Here is a 20,594-nt window from a genome sequence, read left to right as displayed (position 1 = left end):
AACCCCCTGCTGTAGAGGTGCCGTGTGCGTGTTGTGTTTGGCGTCTTTAACCCCTTCTGTTCTGTTCCGAGTTGCATGAATGAAGGGAGGGGTGGGACATCCCTTTGCCCACGCATTGCTCTTAGCAATACTAATATTGCTGGCAGAGTAATCGGGTGCAGCACGTACTTGTTCTGTTTTTTTTGTTACTCCGGGTGGTGGGTGACTAACCGGCCCAGAAGGTGGCGCTGTTTCCCCCGTCCCTCACAGCGCTCCCGTTTGTTTGTGTGTAGAGTGGCGGCAGAGTGGCAGGCTCTCCCAGAGGCAGCATCAATGGAGATGGGAGCGCCTCTCCTCAGGCAAGTACAGCAGGAACCCGCGCTCCCTGACCCTCAACCTCAGAATGTTTGTGTGACGTTTTATTGATGTTTTATTTACGTTTATGGCCTCTTCTGAGTTCATAGTGATAAGTACGGTATTGTTTTGTATTTGATAAGAAATGACTGAATGAATGATGCTGTTATGTGGAGCTGGTTTTCGTTATTAATAGTGTAAGTGTGTAGGTAAATATGTAACTTTTCTAATGTTGTTTTTGTTGTTGTTTGTGCATTGTAGCGTGACGAGCCACAGTCTCTGGCTCAGAAGCTCCAGCAGCGCGTGTCCTCGGTGGAGTCTCTGTTCCGCGGCGCCAGCCCGTCCGTCCAGGGCCTGTTCCGCGCCGGCTCCCGCGACAGCCTAGTGCGCAGCCCCTCGCGCGAATCCCTCACCCCGCTCAGCGAAGGCGACCCGCCGGCCGCCCCCTCCTACGACCCGCCGTCCGACATCGAGAGCGAGGCCGAGGACGGCCCCGGCCCGGGCCCGGGCAACATGGACGCCCTGCCCAAGGCGGACCTGCTGCACCGGCTGCAGCGCGTGGAGAAGAGCCTGGCCAACTACAGGGGCAAGTACTCGGAGGTGAGCCACGTCCCCCGCCGAGTTAACGCCGGCAGCAGCCAAAATACTTTGAATTTCTCAGACTGGTCTCATGTTATCAGCTTACAAAGGCAGTCCAAATCGGGATTTATAAGGTATTATGGGATTGAAGCGATCTGACACGGGAGCTTTGTCGAAGGAGTTCGGCGGAGAGTCTTGCAGCGGAGCTGCTGAGCTTATCTTTTTTTTCTGAGCACTTTACTAGTCGAAGCGTTGGTCTGTTATCTCAATGCAGCCTAGTGATAAAACCATGCCAATTGTTTGGGGCTTTGTCCTTATCTAGATGTTCCGTGTCATTTAAAATCTTTAATCGTAGGCCGGTGCATAAGAAAGATGGTTTCACTTTGCTTGTCTGTAGAACTGCAGCACATTTAGGTAACTCACACGGTAAAGAGAATTATGCGCAGCACATCCCTTTAAAGTTTAATGTTTTTGTCTAGAGTTTTAATACCCAACTCTTCCTGTCTCTCTCTCTCTCTCTCTCTCTCTCTCTCTCTCTCTCTCTCTGCCTCTGCCTCTGCCTCTTGCTCTGTCTATTTCTCAGTTGGTCATTGCCTACAGAACTGTGCAGAGAGATAAGGAGAAGACACAGGTAATTCCCCCAGAGACACACTGACACTCACTGACAGTAATATAATGCACACATCCCAGGCCACTCTCCATCTCAAACGCTCCCGAGTGCGCCGAGTGTGGAACCGCATTCAAGGTGGAAAAGCAGCCTTTTTCACGGAGATCAACAGATGTCTCCCCCGACCCGACCCGACCCAGCCCGCATCCACCCCTCCCTGCCTCAGGGAAGAAGTGCACTGTGCTTGTTTACCAATGTATTATTCATGCGCTCCCGATTTCATTTCCCATACCCCTCTCCTTCCGCAGGCCATTCTCAGTCAGAGCCAGGACAAAGCACTGCGGCGGATCGGCGAGCTGAGAGAGGTAACTAAGGGCGAACCGTTTGAGCGCCGTCTCCCGCCGGTGTCGGCCTCCTCACCTCACTAACAGGACGAAAGGACCGACCACTCGCCCTGCCCTGCCCCGCCTGCTGCTGTCGATCTGGGCCTCTCTCTCTAATATCGAGTGGACTGCAGCTCTGGCTGAGAGGGGGTTGTAGTGGGCTGTGTAGTTGTCTTCTGTACTTTAATGTTAATTTCCTAAGTATACCTCTCGTGGGGGTTGAAGAGCTCCATTTCATTTAGCTAAAAATACCACTGATATCGGGCAGATTCATATATTTTTCATGAACGCCGTCTCTGTGTGGTTAGTTCACTTTAATGATTTTACACCGCAGCTCTTTAAGAATCTGCAGCCTTTGAATAACATTAACTTTACATGAACTTAGTATATGCCCGCTCACAGTTATTTAGCAGAAGTTAAAGAATGGTCCTAATATACAGTACTTGAATATGGAGATAAGGCAGAAAGCCCTCATTAAGCCAAGGATATTGTAGTGCTATTTCACAGCATGCACCTAGTGGCTGCTTCATGAAGGGCGCTCCTTCAGCCTAAGTGTAGAAGCAGAGCTGGATGATCCCATGTGAGGGGCATTTGGTTTAGTCTCTAATTGGGGATTATGGTTCAGAGCTCCAGCGAAAGTTCACTAAGTGCCCACTCTGCCCACTCAAGGCATTACTGGGTAGTTCTGTTCCCTTTGCGGGCTGAGCCTAACCAGACGCTAACTCCACTGCCTGGTAGAGAAGGTCATGGTTAGGTCTGACTTCTGAACCCCTTTCACCAGCCCACATCTTCCGTAATTTCCCAACTATTAGCCGCGGCTTATACATTGATTTCGCAACATTTCTTCAGCTATGAGAATAATATATTTATATTTATAAAACACGGGGGCAGTTAATATGGTATTAATATGGTTTTGTTTCTTTTAACTTGTATAAAACACTGTCCTGCGGCTCATGCACAGTGTGGCTAATGCACAGGAAATGACTGTACCCTAACATGCTCTTACCTGCCCCTGCTTGCCTGCACCTGCTGCAACATGCTCTTACCTGCCCCTGACCTGCCGTCTGCATGCCCACACCTGCCCTAACCTGCCCTCTCCCTCCTTACCTGCCCGTACCTGTTTCTGCTTGCCCTCACCTGCTGTGTCTCTCTCCTCACCTGCCTGTACCTGTCTCGGCGTGCCCTGACCTGTGCTGTGTCCCCCAGGAGCTGCAGATGGACCAGCAGGCCAAGAAGCACCTGCAGGAGGAGTTTGACGCTACGCTGGAGGAGAAGGATCAAATGATCACGGTGCTTCAGACACAGGTACAGTAGGCCCACAGTGTGTTTGAGTGTCTGTGTGTTTACGTTTGTCTATAGAAGTCAGTGGCTGAAGTAATGTGTTTGGTTGTTTGGGTATGCATTGAAGCATGGGCATCTCTATGTGTAGTAGATCGTATCACTGTGGTTGGTAGATCCATCAGACTGAGGGTGAGCTACACTGCCTCTCGTGTGGGCGTGGGAAGTGTCAGCATGTGGTGAAAGCGTGTGAAATCGTCCATATGTTTGTTTGCCGTTAGCTGTGTGTTCTGCTCGTGCCCGTGTGCCGTCAGCGGTGTGTTTGGCACGCAGCCTGCGGCTCATCCCGCCATTTAATGACGACGCGGCGCCCGTGTCGCTGATACCCGCTAACGCGCTGTGCTGCTCTCAGGTGGCGCTGATGAAGAAGCGGCTGCACGGCGTCCCCGGGCTGGGCGTCCCGGCGGAGGGCGAGGCCAAGGCGTCCACGGAGACCATGGAGACGGCGTCGGCTCCCCAGAGCCCCACCAGGGAGCTGAACGCCGAGCCGTCCGGCGAGGGTGGGTAGACTCGCCCCTACGGGACCTCACAGCGCTCCTCACAGCGCTTCACAAAACACTTGGCCAAGCCACCCTTACGCAGCACAGCAGGGCCACACACACACCTCTCAGCGCTTATTCACTTCCTCATCAACTCCGCCTTGCACTTCAGTGATCTCTACTCAACACACAGCATTAGCTCACTTAATTATTAATAGCTTAATTGAATAAAAAGTGTGAGAGAAGAAGTAGAGAAGGCATTTTTCTTAACAGCTACTTTAACATGGGGGTCACATTGGCAGTCAAATCCATACTATCTGCAGTAATATTTGTGTGCAGTACACTGCCACTTCGTGTTAATGTAACCATTAGGCTCAAGTCTCTTCACTTTCCCCACTCACTACTCTAGATTGATTTAATTAATGTTTTAGTGACTTGGCTTAGTTTTCCAAGGTACTTGCCTAGAGAGAAAATGTCATAACAAACTGTGTGTGTGTGTGTGTGGGGGGTTTCCCTGTGTGTGTGTGTGTGTGCGTGTGCGTGCATGTGTCTGTGTGTGTGTGTGTGTTGTGTATGTGTGTGTGTGTGTGTTCCCTGTGTGTCCAGCAGAGGGCAGTGTGGAGCCAGGGAAGGAGGTGGAGGTGCTGCAGCAGCGTGTGAAGCGGCAGGAGAACCTGCTGCAGCGCTGCAAGGAGCTGCTCCGCACCCACAAGGAGCGCAGCGCACAGCTGGCCAGCGAGAACGAGACCCTGCAGCAGCAGCTCCAGGAGAGGCTGCAGGAGCTGGAGAAGATGAAGGTACACTTTGGCATACACACACACACACGCACACTCACACACGTTTAAAGGTTAAAAGGTGGAGAAGATGAAGGTACATCCCTACACACACACACTCACACACACACACACACACACAATGAGAAGATGAAGGTACATCCCTACACACACACACTCACACACACACACACACACACACACAATGAGAAGATGAAGGTACATCCCTACATACACACACAAAGGAGTCTGTTTTGTGTCCTCTAAAACTTCATTCACATCTTGGTCAGTTGTAGTTGTTCAGCCCCACTTCCATTTGCCTGTTGCATTTAAATATGCAAAAATGTAATGATTAGATCCCCTTGCATGGCTTCACCAGTAATCTTCTGGTCAGTTGTCTTTTGGTGTCTACTTGGTGTGTATACCTCCATGGTTTGCTTTGCCAAAAGTAGATGTCTGAGTTATATGTAGTTATGAAGTCATCCGTTTTTCCAGACGTGATGGACCGATTAGTCACTTGATTTCTCGGACACCATTTTGAGAGGGGTCGACAGGTCTCCATAGGGACTGACTCACTTTTGAGTCAAAAATGATCGCCCCAGCACTGCATTATAAAGGACTTTATATAAATACATCTGGGTTTCAAACTCGATAACCATAGTGCGAAGATATTTGTCAATAACTTTTTTGAATTTTGAAATATTTGATTTGATGGCTGTCCAATCTGTAATAAAAGATGACTAAGAACTATTCCAACTGTCAGGCTAATGACATTAAGTCCTACATCATTCAGGAGCGTCACCCAGAAATTGAATCCACATAACTGTCTGTTACGCCAAGGCTCTTCTCATGTTGTTATTTTGCCTGGCTGTGACTCTTCTCCCCGTCTACAAAGGGCTGCCAGTAAAGCAGGGCGTCAGAAACCCAGCCAGAGATAACAGCAGCAGAGCCTCCGTTGACACTGTCTGCATGTGTGTGTTTGTGTGTGTGTGTGTCCCTTGCTCGTGTGTGTTTGAATTACTGTGTGTGTGTGTGTGTGGAGAGAGAGGGGGGAGATTGTGAGCGTAGGTCAGGGTGGGGACACTTCCCCTAGACTGGCTGGGAAAGCATGCTGAGAAGTGACAGCGGAGGTCAAAGGTCAACTACTGCCCTGCTCCTCTCGGCGGCACCCGGGCTTCCCGGAGCCTCCAAGAGACACAGACACCACACACACACTGCAGTACCAAAAACACACATCTGGATATGGATGTCCTGGCCTCACCACACATTTATCAATTCTGCAGGGCTGTTTTCCACAGATATACACTTTCACTTTCATCGTGCGACCACAAGGGAATACTGGGAAGCCGAGGAGGGGACGGTTCACCTGTTGGCTATCGGCTCCTCTGATACTCTCTGGCAGGCCACTGGTCTCTCAAACAAGGCCCCCCCTCCCTCCCTGTGACCTGCTCCCGTCATGGCCATTACATATTGGTTCATGAAAGGATAGGAATCATGAAAACATGCACCAGTTAGCCATCTTGACCCTCAGTGTAGTGTCAACTCTCGTTTCTTGGTGTTTTGAGCCCCCAACGTTGTCTTCAAGGCAGCGCTGCCCGGAAGGTGCAAGGGTTAGGCATGGGTTAAGGTTAGGGTTAGGGGTAGGTTTAAGTGCCTTTAAGTCAACAGTGGCAGCGCTGCCTGGAAGACGACGTTGGGGGCTCAAAACACCATCGAGCTAAACTCTCCTGCTTCTCTGCCCATTCGTGGTGTAGTCAGAGTGCGGGATACATGCTGTTCAGGTCTCTTCTGCCAACACGCGGAGCGACCTATAGCGCTGGATGTAGATAGCGGAGTCGTTCTGGAGTGCGGAAGCTGAGTGCAGCCTTCGGGAGCGGTGGCTTGTAGTTGTGGCTAGCCAAAGGCGTAAGCCTCCGGCGGTGCCAACAGACCTGGGCTGTAATTGAGGTTTGTTTGTTGGCTCACTCTGGTCAGCGGCGAGACCCGAGCGGTCGCCACGGGCTCCGCCCGCAGGGCTCCAGGGGTGGCAGGAGGAAGCCGAGCCTACGGCCCAGCGCAGAGTAGCATGTCTCACTCACCGCCAACTCTCATCTGTGAGTGTGTGTCTGTGACAGAGAGATCTTTACTGCTGCCATTGCCATGCTTGCTCAACGTAGTAGATTTTGACATTGTGGAGAGCAATGTGACTTTAGACTAGAGCATATGCATGTTTTGCTAAATTTGACAATATGTTTATATAATGTTTATACTAATATGTACAATATGTGTATGTACTTACATAAGTAAGAATTCGACAAGAGTTCAACAATCATTGAAGAACCAAGGGAGGAGCATATAAGACTTGTAGTTTACAAGAAGTTGCAGAAATATGGGATGGAGAAGCGTGTTTACATTTTTTAGGATGTGACTATGCATTGGCAATATTTTTTAACGCAAGGCAGGCAGTACATCTAGCGCGTAGAAACACTCCTCTTAGCTGCCATCTGTTTGCAGAATGGCTCGTCATCTTTTATTCCCCCCTTCATTCCCCTTCTCACACATCTCTCACATATTACTCACACAAGAATGACTTGAGGAATTTGACTCAAAATGTCACCCAAAAACTTTTAATGTGTGGACAACTTCCTTATTCCTGGCAGTTTTGGACAGTTAGAGTTGGTAAGACAGAGTTAATGCTTTCACAGCATATTTCATATTTCAACACCGTATTTCTATTTTTTACTCTGCTCCTTTATTCTTCTTTTCTCCCGAGTCGTGACGGGCTGTCTTTTGTGAAGTGGAAAGATATGGAAGTTACAAATGGGTGTTGGAAAGTTTGTGCCTGAGGAGATTTATGCTTGCCACATGAATCCTCTTGTCTACGGCTGAGCAGACAAGCGAGCTGACCACAACTCTGTCTGTCTGCATATGTGTGTCTGATTCCTGTAGGAGCTTCACACAACCGAGAAGACGAAGCTGATCACGCAGCTGCGAGATGCCAAGAACCTCATAGAACAGCTGGAGCAGGACAAGGTGTGTGTGTGTTTGTGTGTGTGTGTGTGTGTGTGTGTGTGTGTGTGTCTGTGTGTGTGTCTGTGTGTGTCTGTGTGTGTGTGTGTGTGTGTGTGTGTGTGTGTGTGTGTGTGTGTGTGTGTGTGTGTGTGTGTGTGTGTGTGTGTGTGTGTGTGTGGAGGGGGCTGGGGAAAGAGAGGAGAGACGTTCAGGGAATTCAGCGGATTTCAAGGCTCAGACCTCAGCTTCAGTCGTTTGCCATTTGCAGTCTGATTCAGTTTGGCATGTTATGTCACCTCAAGTGCTCTTTTCAGAAAAGTCTATCTTCTCTGACCAGATGCATGTCTATATCTTAAAACAGCCATAAAGTCAGCGTGCTTAGGAATTATTTTCTACCTACTGAAACTGAAAGGAGAAGACGTCAGATGTGATTACTGCCCGTTAGATACTTGATAGGGTTTGTATTCTTGGCCCCTTCTTTAGCTGCTTTCTGCTTCCACTCCAGACAGATAATTCAAAATGACAGCTTATGACTTCATCCTCAGGGCACCATCACCCAAAAAGATCCCCTGTTTTTAACATTCACAAGAGATTTTCTATTTCTCTCTCTCTCTCTCTCTCTCTCTCTCTCTCTGTCTCTTTTTCTTTCTCTTTCTCTCTCTCTCTCTCTCTCTCTGTCTCTGTCTCTCTCACTCTCTCTCTCTCTTTCTCTCTCTCTGTCTCTGTCTCTCTCTCTCTCTCTCTCTCTCTCTCTCTCTCTCTCTCTCTCTCTTCCCCCTACTATTCAGAGTTAACTGTGACACCTTTCAAGTGTCCTACTGGCCCACAGTGAAATAGTACCAGGCTTACAGACTAGCAGCAAGCACTGTAGTGGCCTTAAATCCTGCAGCTCTTCCAGGTCTCTGTGCTTAACCGCTGACCCCTGCCTGGCTGGATAGAGAGGCTGAAGAAAGGTCAGTCAGTGGAATGCAGGAAGGAAGGAAGACAGACAGACAGGTCAGAACCACTTACGCTTACCAGAGAGTGTGATGATGGCACAACAGAGACCCAGAAAGGAGCTCGGAACCAGGTGAACAAATCCCTCAGATAGATTACATGTTTAGGCCTTTTTTTTGGTTTCCGCGGAACGATTTGTTTTCCTTGTCTGTTGGAGTCAGATTAGCTGCCTTGAGATGTATTGGCGGAGGAGAGGCAAGATGGGTCCATGACTTCTAATCTAGTTTTAGCAGTAAGCTCATGGACCAGCAGCGGAAATGGCTTTCTGAGCATTACATACACACAGAATTGGATTATGTTTACATGGTCACCCACTAAAAAATCCCTGCGGGACGGCAGAAATGTTTGCAATGCTCTGACATTAGCTGACAATATCCCAAACCTGATTGATTGCTAGTAAACAGTCCCAGCCTCTCCGCTCATGCAAGCACAACAGGACTTTACAACGCGTCCAGTGTCTGGCATGAAAGCTGATGTGTCCTCAGAACGACCACAAATGGCCTTAAAAAGTGATGAGGTAGACAAAGTAAATTGGAAACATCTTGTCATCCTGCAGTCAAATGCAGACAGTTATGGGTACTAGTAAACAGGGCAGACATTTTGACCCTCAAGGCCACATCAGAACACTGGAATTTTTACTCCCACGCAAATAACCATGTTGGGGTCCCACTCGGGGTGCTGAGTCCTGCTCTAAGTTTTCACTGCCTTTTAAGGCCACAGATTTAGGTCATTAGTTCATGTCCCTTCTCTGCAATTGTCCGTTTAGAGAGACTGCTGGAAAGCAATGGCTGAATGCCCATTTGGAAGTGTGCTGGTGAAAGGCTGTGTGTCTGACATGACGTGTTTGTCTTGGCCTGTGTGTGTGTGTGTGTGTGCGCACATGTGTGTGTGCGTGTGTGTGTGCTGACTATTGCGCGTGTGTGCTCCTGTGTGTGTGTGTCCGCGTGTCCGCGTGTGTGTGTGATTGCTGCGTGTGTGTGCATGCAGGGCATGGTGATTGCGGAGACCAAGCGGCAGATGCACGAGACGCTGGAGATGAAGGAGGAGGAGGTGGCCCAGCTGAGGGCGCGCGTCCAGCAGGCCGTGGCCCAGAAGGAGGAGCTGCAGGAGCTGAAGGAGAGGAACGAGAAAGCAGGTGGGGAGGGAGAGAGAGAGAGACGGCCCACGGGTGTCAGCTTTTTATCTCCTCAATATTATCTTCACCTCTCTGCACCCATAACGACTTCCAACACCCACTTTTCCCCTCCTCCTTTTAAGAGCGAGGAATCTGTCTGGCACGGTTAGCTTTTGTTCTGTCTGTCAGATCTGCTGTTTCAGCTCTGGCCGCGATGTTGAAGTACTGCTTCCGACAAAGACAAGAAAGCGTGCTTTGAGTTTTAAGCCCAATTTTTTGCTCAGCTACTGAGATGAAGTTCACTGATGTTCTTTTTCTAATTTGACACAGCTTGTCCATCGGCTTCTTGTGTTGCGCGGGATGTGTTGTGATTTTTCTCTGCGTATCTGTGTCTCTTCTTTAACCTTTGCCCTCTCTCTCCCGGTCTGTTGCGTGTGTGTGTTTTTTGCGTGTGTGTGTGTTTGCGTGTGTGTGTGTGTGCCCATGTGTGATTGTGCACACGTGTGTGTGTGTGTGTGTGCGCATGCGCGTGTGTGTGTGTGTGCGTGTGTGTGTGTGTGTGTGTGTGTGTGTGTGCGTGCGCGTGTGTGTGTGTGTGTGTGTGTGTGCGCGTGTGTGTGTGTGTTTGCGTGTGTGTGTGTGTGTGTGTGTTTGCGTGTGTGTGTGTGCGCGCGTATGTCTCCTGCAGGCTTTGAGGAGCTGGAGCGCACCCTGGGCATGGCGCAGCGGGCGGAGGAGGCGCGGCGGCAGCTGCAGCTGCAGATGGAGGAGCGGGTGGCGGAGGTGGAGAAGGCCGGCGAGGAGGAGCGCAGGAGCCTCCAGCAGGAGCTCACACGCGTCAAACAGGAAGTGGTCAACATCATGAAGGTGAGGAGGAGTCCGCTACACACAAGTGTGTGTGCGCGCGCGTGTGTGTATTGTCTTATATGCTTGCGCTATTATTTTGCATACAGCACTTTAAGCGTAACACTTAATCGCACATACTCATAGCTATTTGAACATGCCTCGCTGCTCCCATAGTCTGGGTGTGGGTGGTGTCATTGAGGAGCTATGGTGTGTTGTTAGAGAGTCGACACTGAACTCGAGACTGAGAATGGTCATTTTCAGCGTGTGTTTGCACAAATCAAAATAGGAGTAGTTCCCCATCATGAGGATGAGAAACAGCTCTAACCGTCAACCAGCTGACATGCTACTGGCGATTCAGTGGTGAATGATATTTATATGATTACTGACATTTACTATTGGGTTTTTCCAAGGTGTTTCTGTTTGAAGAAGTATATTCTCTGTTTTTTTTTTTGAGTGCTCAGCTACATCCAGCAGAAGCCATCTGTTAGAGCAATTTTGTTTAGGGAATTGGATGCAACTCCGTGTTAAACTCACTGGACTATAATTAAGGCCAATCGGCGGATAATTTATTGACTGATGTTTGCCACAGCTGTTTAATACTCCCATGTGGATTCAGCATGCACATTTTCATCAGCTTGCTCTTTTTCACCTCTTAATGGATGAATTTTTATTTTAATCTTGCTAATTGATAATATTATTAATTTGCCTGAATTCAGAAAATAGACAGTGGTTCTCCACCCGATTAATTCATAGCAATCATCTGGTGTGGCCATTTCCTGCAATGGTGTTCCGCTGAATTCATCAACTGTGAAAAACCGGTAGTGATATTTTTGTTCTGGGAGAAACATCAAAAAAGTGTCAAGAGGGAGTTTCTGTAGTTCCTATCCCTCTGATATGTTCCTTATGTTTTGCATGCAGAGGTACTGATGTTTCTCTGGCCCTCAAGACTACACTGTCTGGTTAAGCTATCACTCCCCTCCATATTCTCGCTTTCATTCAGCTTTTTGTCAAGGTGGAGATTTTAAAGTCCTGTGAGCTTGAAGTTCATGGTGTATATGCCTACAGGAATCATGATCCTTTCTGATTCATCCCATGTGCATTAGAGAGTGATTCATGGACGTCGAGGTTGCTGTAAATCAGAAAGTGACCAAATTAGTTTTTTTAACAATCACTTATATGGTCTGGTGTTCTTTGCACATATAACCCAGATTTAGATTTTAAAAAGGCTGTACGTCAGCAATCTTTTCTGTTTCTTTCATTAGCCAACTTCAGCCTCAGTCATGACAAAGATGTGTGCTTCCCCACAAGGTTTAGACCGAAACAGGTGCCAGTTTGGCCAGTTAGCTAGTTGGAAGTTTTCTGTCATACTTTGTGGTGATGTGGGTTATCGAGTGTGGAACAGGAATTCAGATAATGATGCCTCTCCTCAAAGGATTACACTTAAGTTGCGTAATATTTGTCAGAGATTTAGAGATGTGAAGTAATTGTGCATCAGTCTTCAGTGGATTGGAGGTATTGGATTTGAAATCTGTTCTTCCTCTGTTTCCTCTCCTTGGTGTTTAGTTCCTCAGTATTGGATTAAGAGTCTTTTTTTGTTGCCTCCCTGTCTGTAGAAGTCTTCTGAGGACAAAATTGTGGAGTTGGAGCGTACACATGCAGAAGCTCTCGCCAACAAAGAACAGGAACTCCAAGCTCAGATTAATCAGGCTGTGGTATGTTTGCAAGTCCAGATCACATTTTTCTGTTTTTCATCTAAAATAAAGCCTCATTGATCTGTTTGTAATCTATGTCTTATCAAAATGCTTATTTAAGAACATCTCAGATTGCCTTATTCCATAACCTATGTTTAATATCTTTACAGAAACCTTCACAAGCGGGATAGCATTTTGCAATGTTTCAATATTTTTACTGTATTTTTGGTGCAGGAGCAGTGTCGGGAGGAAATGAATCAGGCTGCTCGGGAGAGGGAGCAACAGGCCACGCTAGCTATCGAAGAGGCTGAGCTGCAGAAAACTGCCCTGCAGGCAGAGGCAGAGAATAAGGCTAAGGAGCTGCTGCTGGAGTTGGAGACGGCCAGAACTGTAAGTTTGTCTGCAGTGACTTTACCTCCTACGCAATCCTTTCCCTTGATTGGTTCTTCAGAAGCTCCTACGAGAATTGATTGGCACAACTTTGATCTGAATTGAGATACAGGGAAATTGTGGGTTCATTTTGAGGATAAAATACCCTCTCACATTTTTACTTTTAAATTTTTGTTTTTGGGGTTTTAAGTGCTTTGATGTACAGTCTGATATCTGAAGTGTTCCTAACGGTGTGCAAATATTTCCATTAACATTTACAAATCTGTTATTTCAGAAAATACTAGAACTGGAAAGCTCCTTGGCAAGAAACTCAGAGGTGGATGGCGTCCAGTCAAGCGAGCTCTCATCACAGATAGAAGAATTGAAGAAAAAACACGAGGCAGACTTGCTGGCCCGTGAAGAAAAGCACCAGGAGCTCTTGCAGAAATCTAAAGCCGAGCAAGCAGAGACCCTGAACCAGCAGCACATGTCAACCATGCAGGAGATTCAGGAGAAGCATCGGGCAGAAGTGGAGGCCATCCTGAAGGACAAGGAGCTGCAGTTCCACGCCCATGTCGAAGACATGAATCAGAAAACGCTGGAGAAGCTGGATGTGAAGCAAACTGAGCTGGAGGCCCTGTCCTCTGAGCTTTCGGAAATCACCAAGAATAAGCAGTTCCTTGAGGAGAAACTCTCAGCTGTTGAAGAGGCCAGCAAGTCAGCAAGGGAAGAGTTTGAAGCAAGGCTTCAAGAGGAGCTGGCAAAGTATCAAGCAGATATGGAGGGTATCAAGCACCAACACGAGCAGTCAATGGGAGAAGTAGAGAAGACACTAAAAGAGGAGCTCAATAAACTAAAGGTGATACTGGAAGAAAAACAGAGGGAAGCAGAGGAACATCAACAGCAGGCGAAAACCTTGAAAGAAGATTTAGAAAAGGCTCAGAAGCATAAGGACAAAGAATTGAAAAAGCTAAAGCAGAAACAGCATGATGGTCTTGGTGAGGTTTCAGAACAGCTGGCACAATCAAAGAGTGAACTAAAAGACCTTAAAGAGCTCTTGGAAAGTGCCCAAAGTGAATGCAAGCAAAAGGCAGACCTTCTTGAGCAGAAGGGTAAGGAACTGCAAGAGGTTCAGTGCCAAGTAGAACAGGCCAAACAGGAGATCTCTGAAAAAGAAAAATCCCACACTGACAATGTAAAGGTCATGCAAGAAGAAGAAAAGAAATTAAGAAAACAGTTAGAAGCTCATCAGGTGAAGATTGAAAATATTAGGAAAGACATGGATGCTAAACTAAAATCTCAAGAGAATAAAACCGAAAAGGTCCGGCAGAAGGCCAAAGAGATGCAGGAAAAGTTCAAGAAAAAGCTGCTGGACACTGAGGAGGCACTGAAGGGTGACCTGGCGAAAAAGGAGAATGAACTACAGCAGAAAGAACAGCAGCTCAAGGAGAAGATCTTGGAGATGGCCCAAGCTAGCTCAGATGGACTGAACAGCACCATATCTGACTTAGAGGCCAATCACAAAGAGCAACTGGAGAAACTCAAGGAAGCTAAGAGACAGGAGCAAGAAAAACTTGCACAAACATGGCAAGAGAAGCTCAGTCAGCAAGAAGAGGAACTTCAGGAGAAGCATGCCCTTGAGCTCCAGGAAAAGTCTCAAGAGCTGGAAGAGATTTCACAACAACTAGGTGTCAGCAAGGAAGAGAAGGAACGAGTTGTAAAAGAGATGTCTGACTTGAAGGAAGAATTGTCTATAAGGGAGACCACGGTGCAGAAGCTGCAAGCAGAATTGAGGGATGCCGCAGTGAAATTAGACAGTTTATCACAAGCAGAGGCAATGCTCAAAGAGCAGGTGGAATCGGTTGAGAAGAATCTCAATCAGGCTCTTAGTGAAAGAAATATGGTCCAGGACAGGGTTGTGAAGTTAGAGGCGGAGAGTCGAGAAAGATTACAGGAACTTTCCAGGAATCTTGAAGATGCACATAATAAGCTCAGTGTTCTTGAAGATTCCCGGAATAAGGAAGGTGAGGACTTCCAGAAGAAGCTACAAGATAAAGTTCTAGAACTACAAGGCAAGGAGAAAGAGTTTCAAAACTCTGTGCTATCTATGCATGCACAATTGGAGAAGCATTGCAGAGAAGTCCAGGCAAGAATTGAGGGATCCACTGATGAGCTTTGCATGAATGTGGAAAATCGAGTGAGAGAACTTCAAGACAAAGTTGTAAGTACTCAAAAAAGGGTCACAAACCTTAGAAACATCATCATAACAAAAACCGATCAAATTTGCACTTTAGAGGGACAGCTTAAGCAAAGAGAGGAGGAGAACCAGATTTTGAGTAACTCACTTGAGCAGCTGACACTAAAACTGAGAGAAAATTCTGAGAATTTTGAAGCCTTAACAAATGAGAGGCAGTCCTTACAGAAAACATCAGAGAATAACTCTCAAATCCTTTCTGAGAAGGAACTTCGCATTGAACAGCTCACTGAAGAAAATAGAGTCATTTCAGAAAATATCAAAGCAAATGCACTACATATCAACAATTTAGAGAGCAACATTAAAGGTTTGAACTCTCAGTTAGCAAGTAGCATAGCTGACAAGGAAGAAGCCATATCTTTGCTGAAACAGCAGCACATGGAGGAAAAACAAATGCTTAACAGCCAGATGGAAAAGACCGTGGAAACTCTTAATAAAGAAAAAAGTCTGGCTCTACAAGAGATGGAGACACTCAGGAAAAAACTGTCAGAGTTCAAAACAAAAGCAGAATCCAAGTTCACAGACAACCATAACACTGTTAAAACTCTGCAAGCCAGAATAGAGGACATGGAGAAGCAAATAGTAGAGAAAGAAGAGAATGTGCAGAGGCTAACCGCAAGCCTTGACAATCAGTCCATAAGCAAGTCGGAGATGGACCAAGCTCTTTCAGAAAAAGAGCAAAGGGTTACTGCCCTGGCCCTGGACCTCGAAAGCTGCACAAGAAAAGCCGGTGATTTGGAAGAGCAGTTAGACGTGAGGACGAAAGAGTGCGAGCAGTTGAAGAGGGACTTGCAGCAGCACGTGGACATCAGGGAAAGCGAGAAGCGAGAGGTAATGGAGCAGGTTCAGCAGGCACAGGAACAGTCCTCTCAAAGGGATCACCTTGTCCAGGAGATGGAGGGAAAACTTCTGTCAATGGAGAAAGAAGTTCAAGCCACCAAAGAAGCACTTGAACGTCAGAGAGTGGACTTTGAGAAGGAGAAAACTGAGACACTGAGGGAGAAGGAGGAGGCCTTGAAAATGGCAGAGGAGAGGTCCTCAGAGAGCACAGGGAAAGTGGCGGAGCTGAAGAAGAAAGCAGAGCAGAAGATCAGCCAGATCCGAAAACAGCTGACCTCACAGATTGAGGAGAAGGAGAAAATCATCAAGACCCTGCAGTCCCAGGTGCAGGATGTTCAGCAGAGCCAGACCGAGAAGGAGCAGCAAATGAGACTGCTAGAGGAGAAGGAGAAGGGCCTGGCGGAGGCCCTCAGTAGCCTGAGGGAAGAACATGAAAGACAACTCGAGCAAGTTCGCCTAAACGAGAACCTCGAGAAGGAGAAATGTTTAGAGAGTCTGAAGAGTAGCTATGAGGACAAAATCGCAGCTCTTCAAGCCAAAACATCTCAGGAAGAGAAATGTGCTATGGCAGGTAAAGACAGGGAGGAGGAGATCCTCCAAAGCCTTAAAGAGCTCCAGGGAAAGCTTGAAGAAGCTCAGGAGCAGAATGCCAACCATCAAGCTGAAATCAGCCGCCTTAAGGCAGAGCTCTTAGAACAGACCTCACTGGTTCAAGAGCTACAGATGACTCAACTGACTGAGGCAAGACTAATCGAGACAGAACACTGTGTAGTTGAGCAAAACCATAGCATCTTGGGAAAGGAGCCTGTGGGTGACGTGACCCAGGGGGAAGCGGATTGGCAAAGTCAGAAAGAAGCTTTGGTGAAGGAGTATGAACAGAAGCTTTTGGAACTATCTCAAAGGTTGGAGGAAAAGGAGGGCCTTTTAGGCGTCTATCAAAACTCTTCTCAGGGAAATGGAGATGCCGATGCCGATGCTGCTGACCGCTCTCTGGAACAGAGTCCAGAGCACTTGAAGAGCAAGCTGGCGCAAACCGAGCAGGAGAAGCAGAAAATCCAGAAAGAGTTCACAAGGTTACAGAAAGACCTGCGTTCACTAAGGAGGGAGCATGAACAGGAACTGGAGCACTTGAAGAGAGAGATGGCAGAAGAAAATGAAAATAAACTGAAGTAAGTCTCCCCAATTAAAAAAGATATCTTGTTTATTTTTTGTTTTTGGTTGTTTGGGATGCGAACCCAAAGTACCTGTCTCCTCTGTGGGCTCATGAAGCTCTCCATGTTTCCTTCACAGGCAAGAAATTGAGGACCTGGAAATGAAACAGAATTCCGCACTTAAGCAGATCATGAGAGAGTTCAACACACAAATGGCGCTGAAAGAGAAGGAACTGGAGACATCTGTAAAAGAGACCATTGGTAAGGAGGAATGTTTACTACACAGAACAGTCTTTGTATTTGTGTTTTGGAAGTTACAAAGCAGCATTATATTATATAGTCTGCCTTTATAAAAATCATTTTCACGAAAACTTTTATAGCATTGCAACTGAACCACTTCTATTAAATTATTGTAACATTTATATAAGTTCTCTTTATTCAATTCCATTTGACCTTAAGAAATACTGAATAAGGGCTTCAATATTTAATGAGGGATAGCTAGATTCAGGAAAAGTAAAAAAAAATGAAAAAAAAATCTGCTGAACTAAGACCTCCACTCTGGCAGGTTTACCATATGTTTCCCTCGCATTGCCAGTTCATCCGCTCTGGCAAGTAGGAAGTGAGTGAGTGGTTTTGGAAGACGACCTGGCTGCCTGTGCTTTCTGAGCTTTTTCCTGCTGTCACTTTACCCCACACAGAGAAGGCCCAGAGTGTGGAGGCGGAACTGATGGACAGCCACCGGGACGAGGCCAGTGAGCTGAAGAAGGTAATTGTCCAGAAGGAGGATGACCTGAAAAGGACAGTGCAGCGGTACGAGGAGATCCTGCAGGTATGGAGACATGCTGTGCTCAGGTTACACAAACACAAACAGAATATTTAGATCAATTAAATGTCTACTTCCCTTTTTGACTTAAGTGCATCACTAGCTGTTTTAGTCCAATGGGAAAGTACATTTGGAGGTCATTTTGAGAGCTTTCCTTTTTAATGTGGCCTTCAGAAACTGAAATTGAAACCTTGTGTACAACCGAAATGTCTAAAGTTTCTATCTCAAAAATAAGTGCAGTTCCTTCCTGCAACTGTTTCAGCTGTCTAGTAAAGTTGCCGTATCTCTCTTCCATCATCAGGAAGCTATTAGCCAGACAAATACCTTTCCTTAATCCCCTCTGAGCGCTGCTAATTTATGAATTCCATGTGAGTTCTGTCCGCCAGTATTTGAGTGAGAACCTCAAACTCAACTGACTGCATCGCCAGAGACGAAAAGCACACAGCACAGTTCACCTCGCAAGTCCCATTTGCATACATATTACATTCTGTCATTTTCATAGATTCCCTTACTGCCCCTGGGGACTGAGAGTCAAGTCAATGTAATTTCCTTGTATAAATGCATCCACATTCATTTTCATTATGGCTATGGCACTATTCTTGTTTGGATAAAATATCTTATAATCTTATTATAATCTCATGGCTTATACGGTAGTGACTTGACGCAGCTGTAAACACCCTCTAATCAAAGCTGAAAACTGGCAATTTAACGGCCTATTGTGGGTGTCAGTTTCATTGCATCCACATGCTGCAGCGGACAGCCAAGATGACAAAAATGGTGCCACTGACTGAGTACTTCCGATCCTTCACTGTGGCTCTTTGTCTGCCTTTCCTTTGGCCTTGAAAAAAACTCCCCTTAATATGATGTCTTGCTGCGTCTCTCTCTCGCTGCGGAGACGGCCTGGCAGAGCAGCGCTCAGGAAAATGAGAACAAACAGTGCAGGAAGTGACTAATTGTTTCCCCCCACTTCTCTCCTGTCCTGTCCGGTCCGGTCCTGTGCTGCTGTGGGTCTGCTGTGCCGTCAGAGCCGCGAGGAGGAGATGGGAACGCGTGTGTGGGAGGTGCAGAAGGAGCTGGACGAGCTTCAACAGCGGAGCCTCACTGGCCCTCAGGTAGAGTACGCCACCACAGCAGCCCCCAGTCCCCCCCCCCCCCCCCCACCCCTCAGGTACACCACCACAACAGCCCCCCCCCCCCTCACTGGCCCCCTCCGGTACACCACCGCAGTAGCACCCCCCCCCTCACCTTCCAGCAGGAGGGATGCATATGCTTCCATAAAAGAAAGTTCAAATGACGACTTGCACGCCGTACCACGCGGTGCCAGCTCTGTGCTTTCGCTGCGAGTGATATGGCTGCTGTCCAGTGCAAGCAGGGGTGCAGCGAGGATCTGACTCAAAGCGGGGGGAAAGTAAATGTCCTATCTGGCGAGCTGAGGAGGTGGGGGTCTTAAGAGGCAATTGTGTCTGCCTGGATCCCTGTTCTCAATTAGCCGTCATAAGAAAAAAATCCCTGGGCTTAAGATTTACGCCCTCCTCGGTGCCCCTAAGGCAAATGCTGCTTGCTGTTGGAAAGGTGGAACAGGCACTTTCCTCCCAGGATGAGGGTCTGTGCCAAATGTATCAAGATGAATATAAGCACTTTCACCGATTCCTCCTTTAAAATAACCAAATGCAAGCAGCACGGCGTCGGCAGCTCTGTTTCGCATTGCTACATTCTTCCCTGCTGATGTAAGGCGTAGTATGTGCCGCTGTTAAGCAACAACAGGGAGAGTATTCTCAGGGAAGCCAAACACGACTTCAATCATCTCCACATTTTATTTCATGTCAGGGTTTCAAGCTTGTCCAATTCCTTGAACAGCCTCTAGCGGCACCAATGCATCTTTGTTGCTGGTCCTTTTTCCCTCCTCCATATTGCTCCATATTCGCCTTAGTGGCCACGCCAGTGGAATGATAAACCATTTTTCATTTCACAGCCAGTGAGAATACTGGTCAGCTGGTGAAATGCACATATTCGTGCAGGTTGGAGCTTTCAGGGGGAAGGCTGCTGATCATCTGGGTTTCCCACCGACGTTGATTTATGTTTGAATAGTGCTGTGCACTCCAGTTTCTTTTCTGCTCTCTAATTGATTTATGTCTCTCTGCTCTCTTTTAGGGCCTTGAGGAGCTTCAGGTGAGTTGGACCCACCCTTCCCCGTTAGTTTTTATCGATGGTAGACGGATTGATTGATTGATTAGTTGGAAACCTAGCTCTGTTTCCCACATCAACTCATAGTTTAGTAATACTGTCCCACAGAGCCAAAGATTCATTCCACAGCACCCTACAGCGCCATTCTGTTTCCCATTTCAGACTTTGGAAACGCTGTAATGTCTTTATGTGTTCTATGGCATTTGCAGTGAGCTGTTCCCTTTTCCCACCATAATGTTCCTTACACTACTTTGCATTGATATATTCCTGCTTAGTTCTGGAAACCCCACAGCCTTGACATGTGCATCTCCACACATGCATGCATGCATGTATTGTAACACTTTCCCTTGTTGGTTTAGTGGCACCAGTTTATCCCTGGCTGTAACTGAGCTTCTTCCCTCTGCAGCTCCAGATAGCCCAGAAGACCACCCAGCTGAGCGAGGCCCGGCTCAGGGAGCAGGAGTTCCAGGACCGGGTGAGTGTGAGTGGGGAGGAGGAGACAGGACCATAGCCAGAAGCAGCAACAGAAGCAGCAGCAGCAGCTCCGGTGTCTGGGGCCACCAGCTTTTTAAAGAGCCACTCTGTTTATGCTCCCTTTAGCTGTTTGGGAATGAGACTTAATTAGTGTAGAGTTTTACTGCCCCCCCCCCCCCCACACACACACACCTCAAACACACACACACACACACACAAAGTAGCTACTGTGCAGATGTGCCTGGGTGTTTGCAGATGTGCTAGTGTTTTCCCCAGACAGTTCATGTTTTGTCTTTGCACACGCCATTGGGTGTCCGGCCGTGAAGGTCAAGGTCACCACCCTTGTGAAGTTGTCTCGTGTCAGGAGTG

General features: G+C 47.4%; 1 protein-coding gene across 4 annotated transcripts in view; it reads left to right on the top strand.

The window, feature by feature from the left end:
• The window catches only part of golga4 (golgin A4), a 48,302-nt gene that overhangs the window by 16,631 nt on the left and 11,077 nt on the right, over positions 1–20,594 (top strand). For 2 of the 4 annotated variants that reach the window (XM_062519732.1, XM_062519730.1), the window contains 18 exons: positions 273–338; positions 595–933; positions 1,496–1,543; positions 1,828–1,884; positions 3,109–3,207; positions 3,593–3,740; positions 4,326–4,516; positions 7,421–7,504; positions 9,467–9,614; positions 10,282–10,460; positions 12,053–12,151; positions 12,365–12,520; positions 12,795–16,762; positions 16,884–17,005; positions 17,443–17,573; positions 18,593–18,679; positions 19,719–19,736; positions 20,158–20,226. In XM_062519732.1, coding sequence (XP_062375716.1) covers positions 273–338; positions 595–933; positions 1,496–1,543; positions 1,828–1,884; positions 3,109–3,207; positions 3,593–3,740; positions 4,326–4,516; positions 7,421–7,504; positions 9,467–9,614; positions 10,282–10,460; positions 12,053–12,151; positions 12,365–12,520; positions 12,795–16,762; positions 16,884–17,005; positions 17,443–17,573; positions 18,593–18,679; positions 19,719–19,736; positions 20,158–20,226 — 6,009 coding nt within the window. The remainder of the gene's footprint in view (positions 1–272; positions 339–594; positions 934–1,495; positions 1,544–1,827; positions 1,885–3,108; positions 3,208–3,592; positions 3,741–4,325; positions 4,517–7,420; positions 7,505–9,466; positions 9,615–10,281; positions 10,461–12,052; positions 12,152–12,364; positions 12,521–12,794; positions 16,763–16,883; positions 17,006–17,442; positions 17,574–18,592; positions 18,680–19,718; positions 19,737–20,157; positions 20,227–20,594) is intronic. The other 2 variants (XM_062519731.1, XM_062519733.1) reach the window with 2 other exon arrangements.

Source organism: Sardina pilchardus, chromosome 18 (genome assembly GCF_963854185.1).
Source record: "Sardina pilchardus chromosome 18, fSarPil1.1, whole genome shotgun sequence".
NCBI lineage: Eukaryota > Metazoa > Chordata > Actinopteri > Clupeiformes > Clupeidae > Sardina > Sardina pilchardus.
Note: the sequence above shows the minus strand (reverse complement) of the source record. Positions and strands in the feature narration are given on the sequence as shown.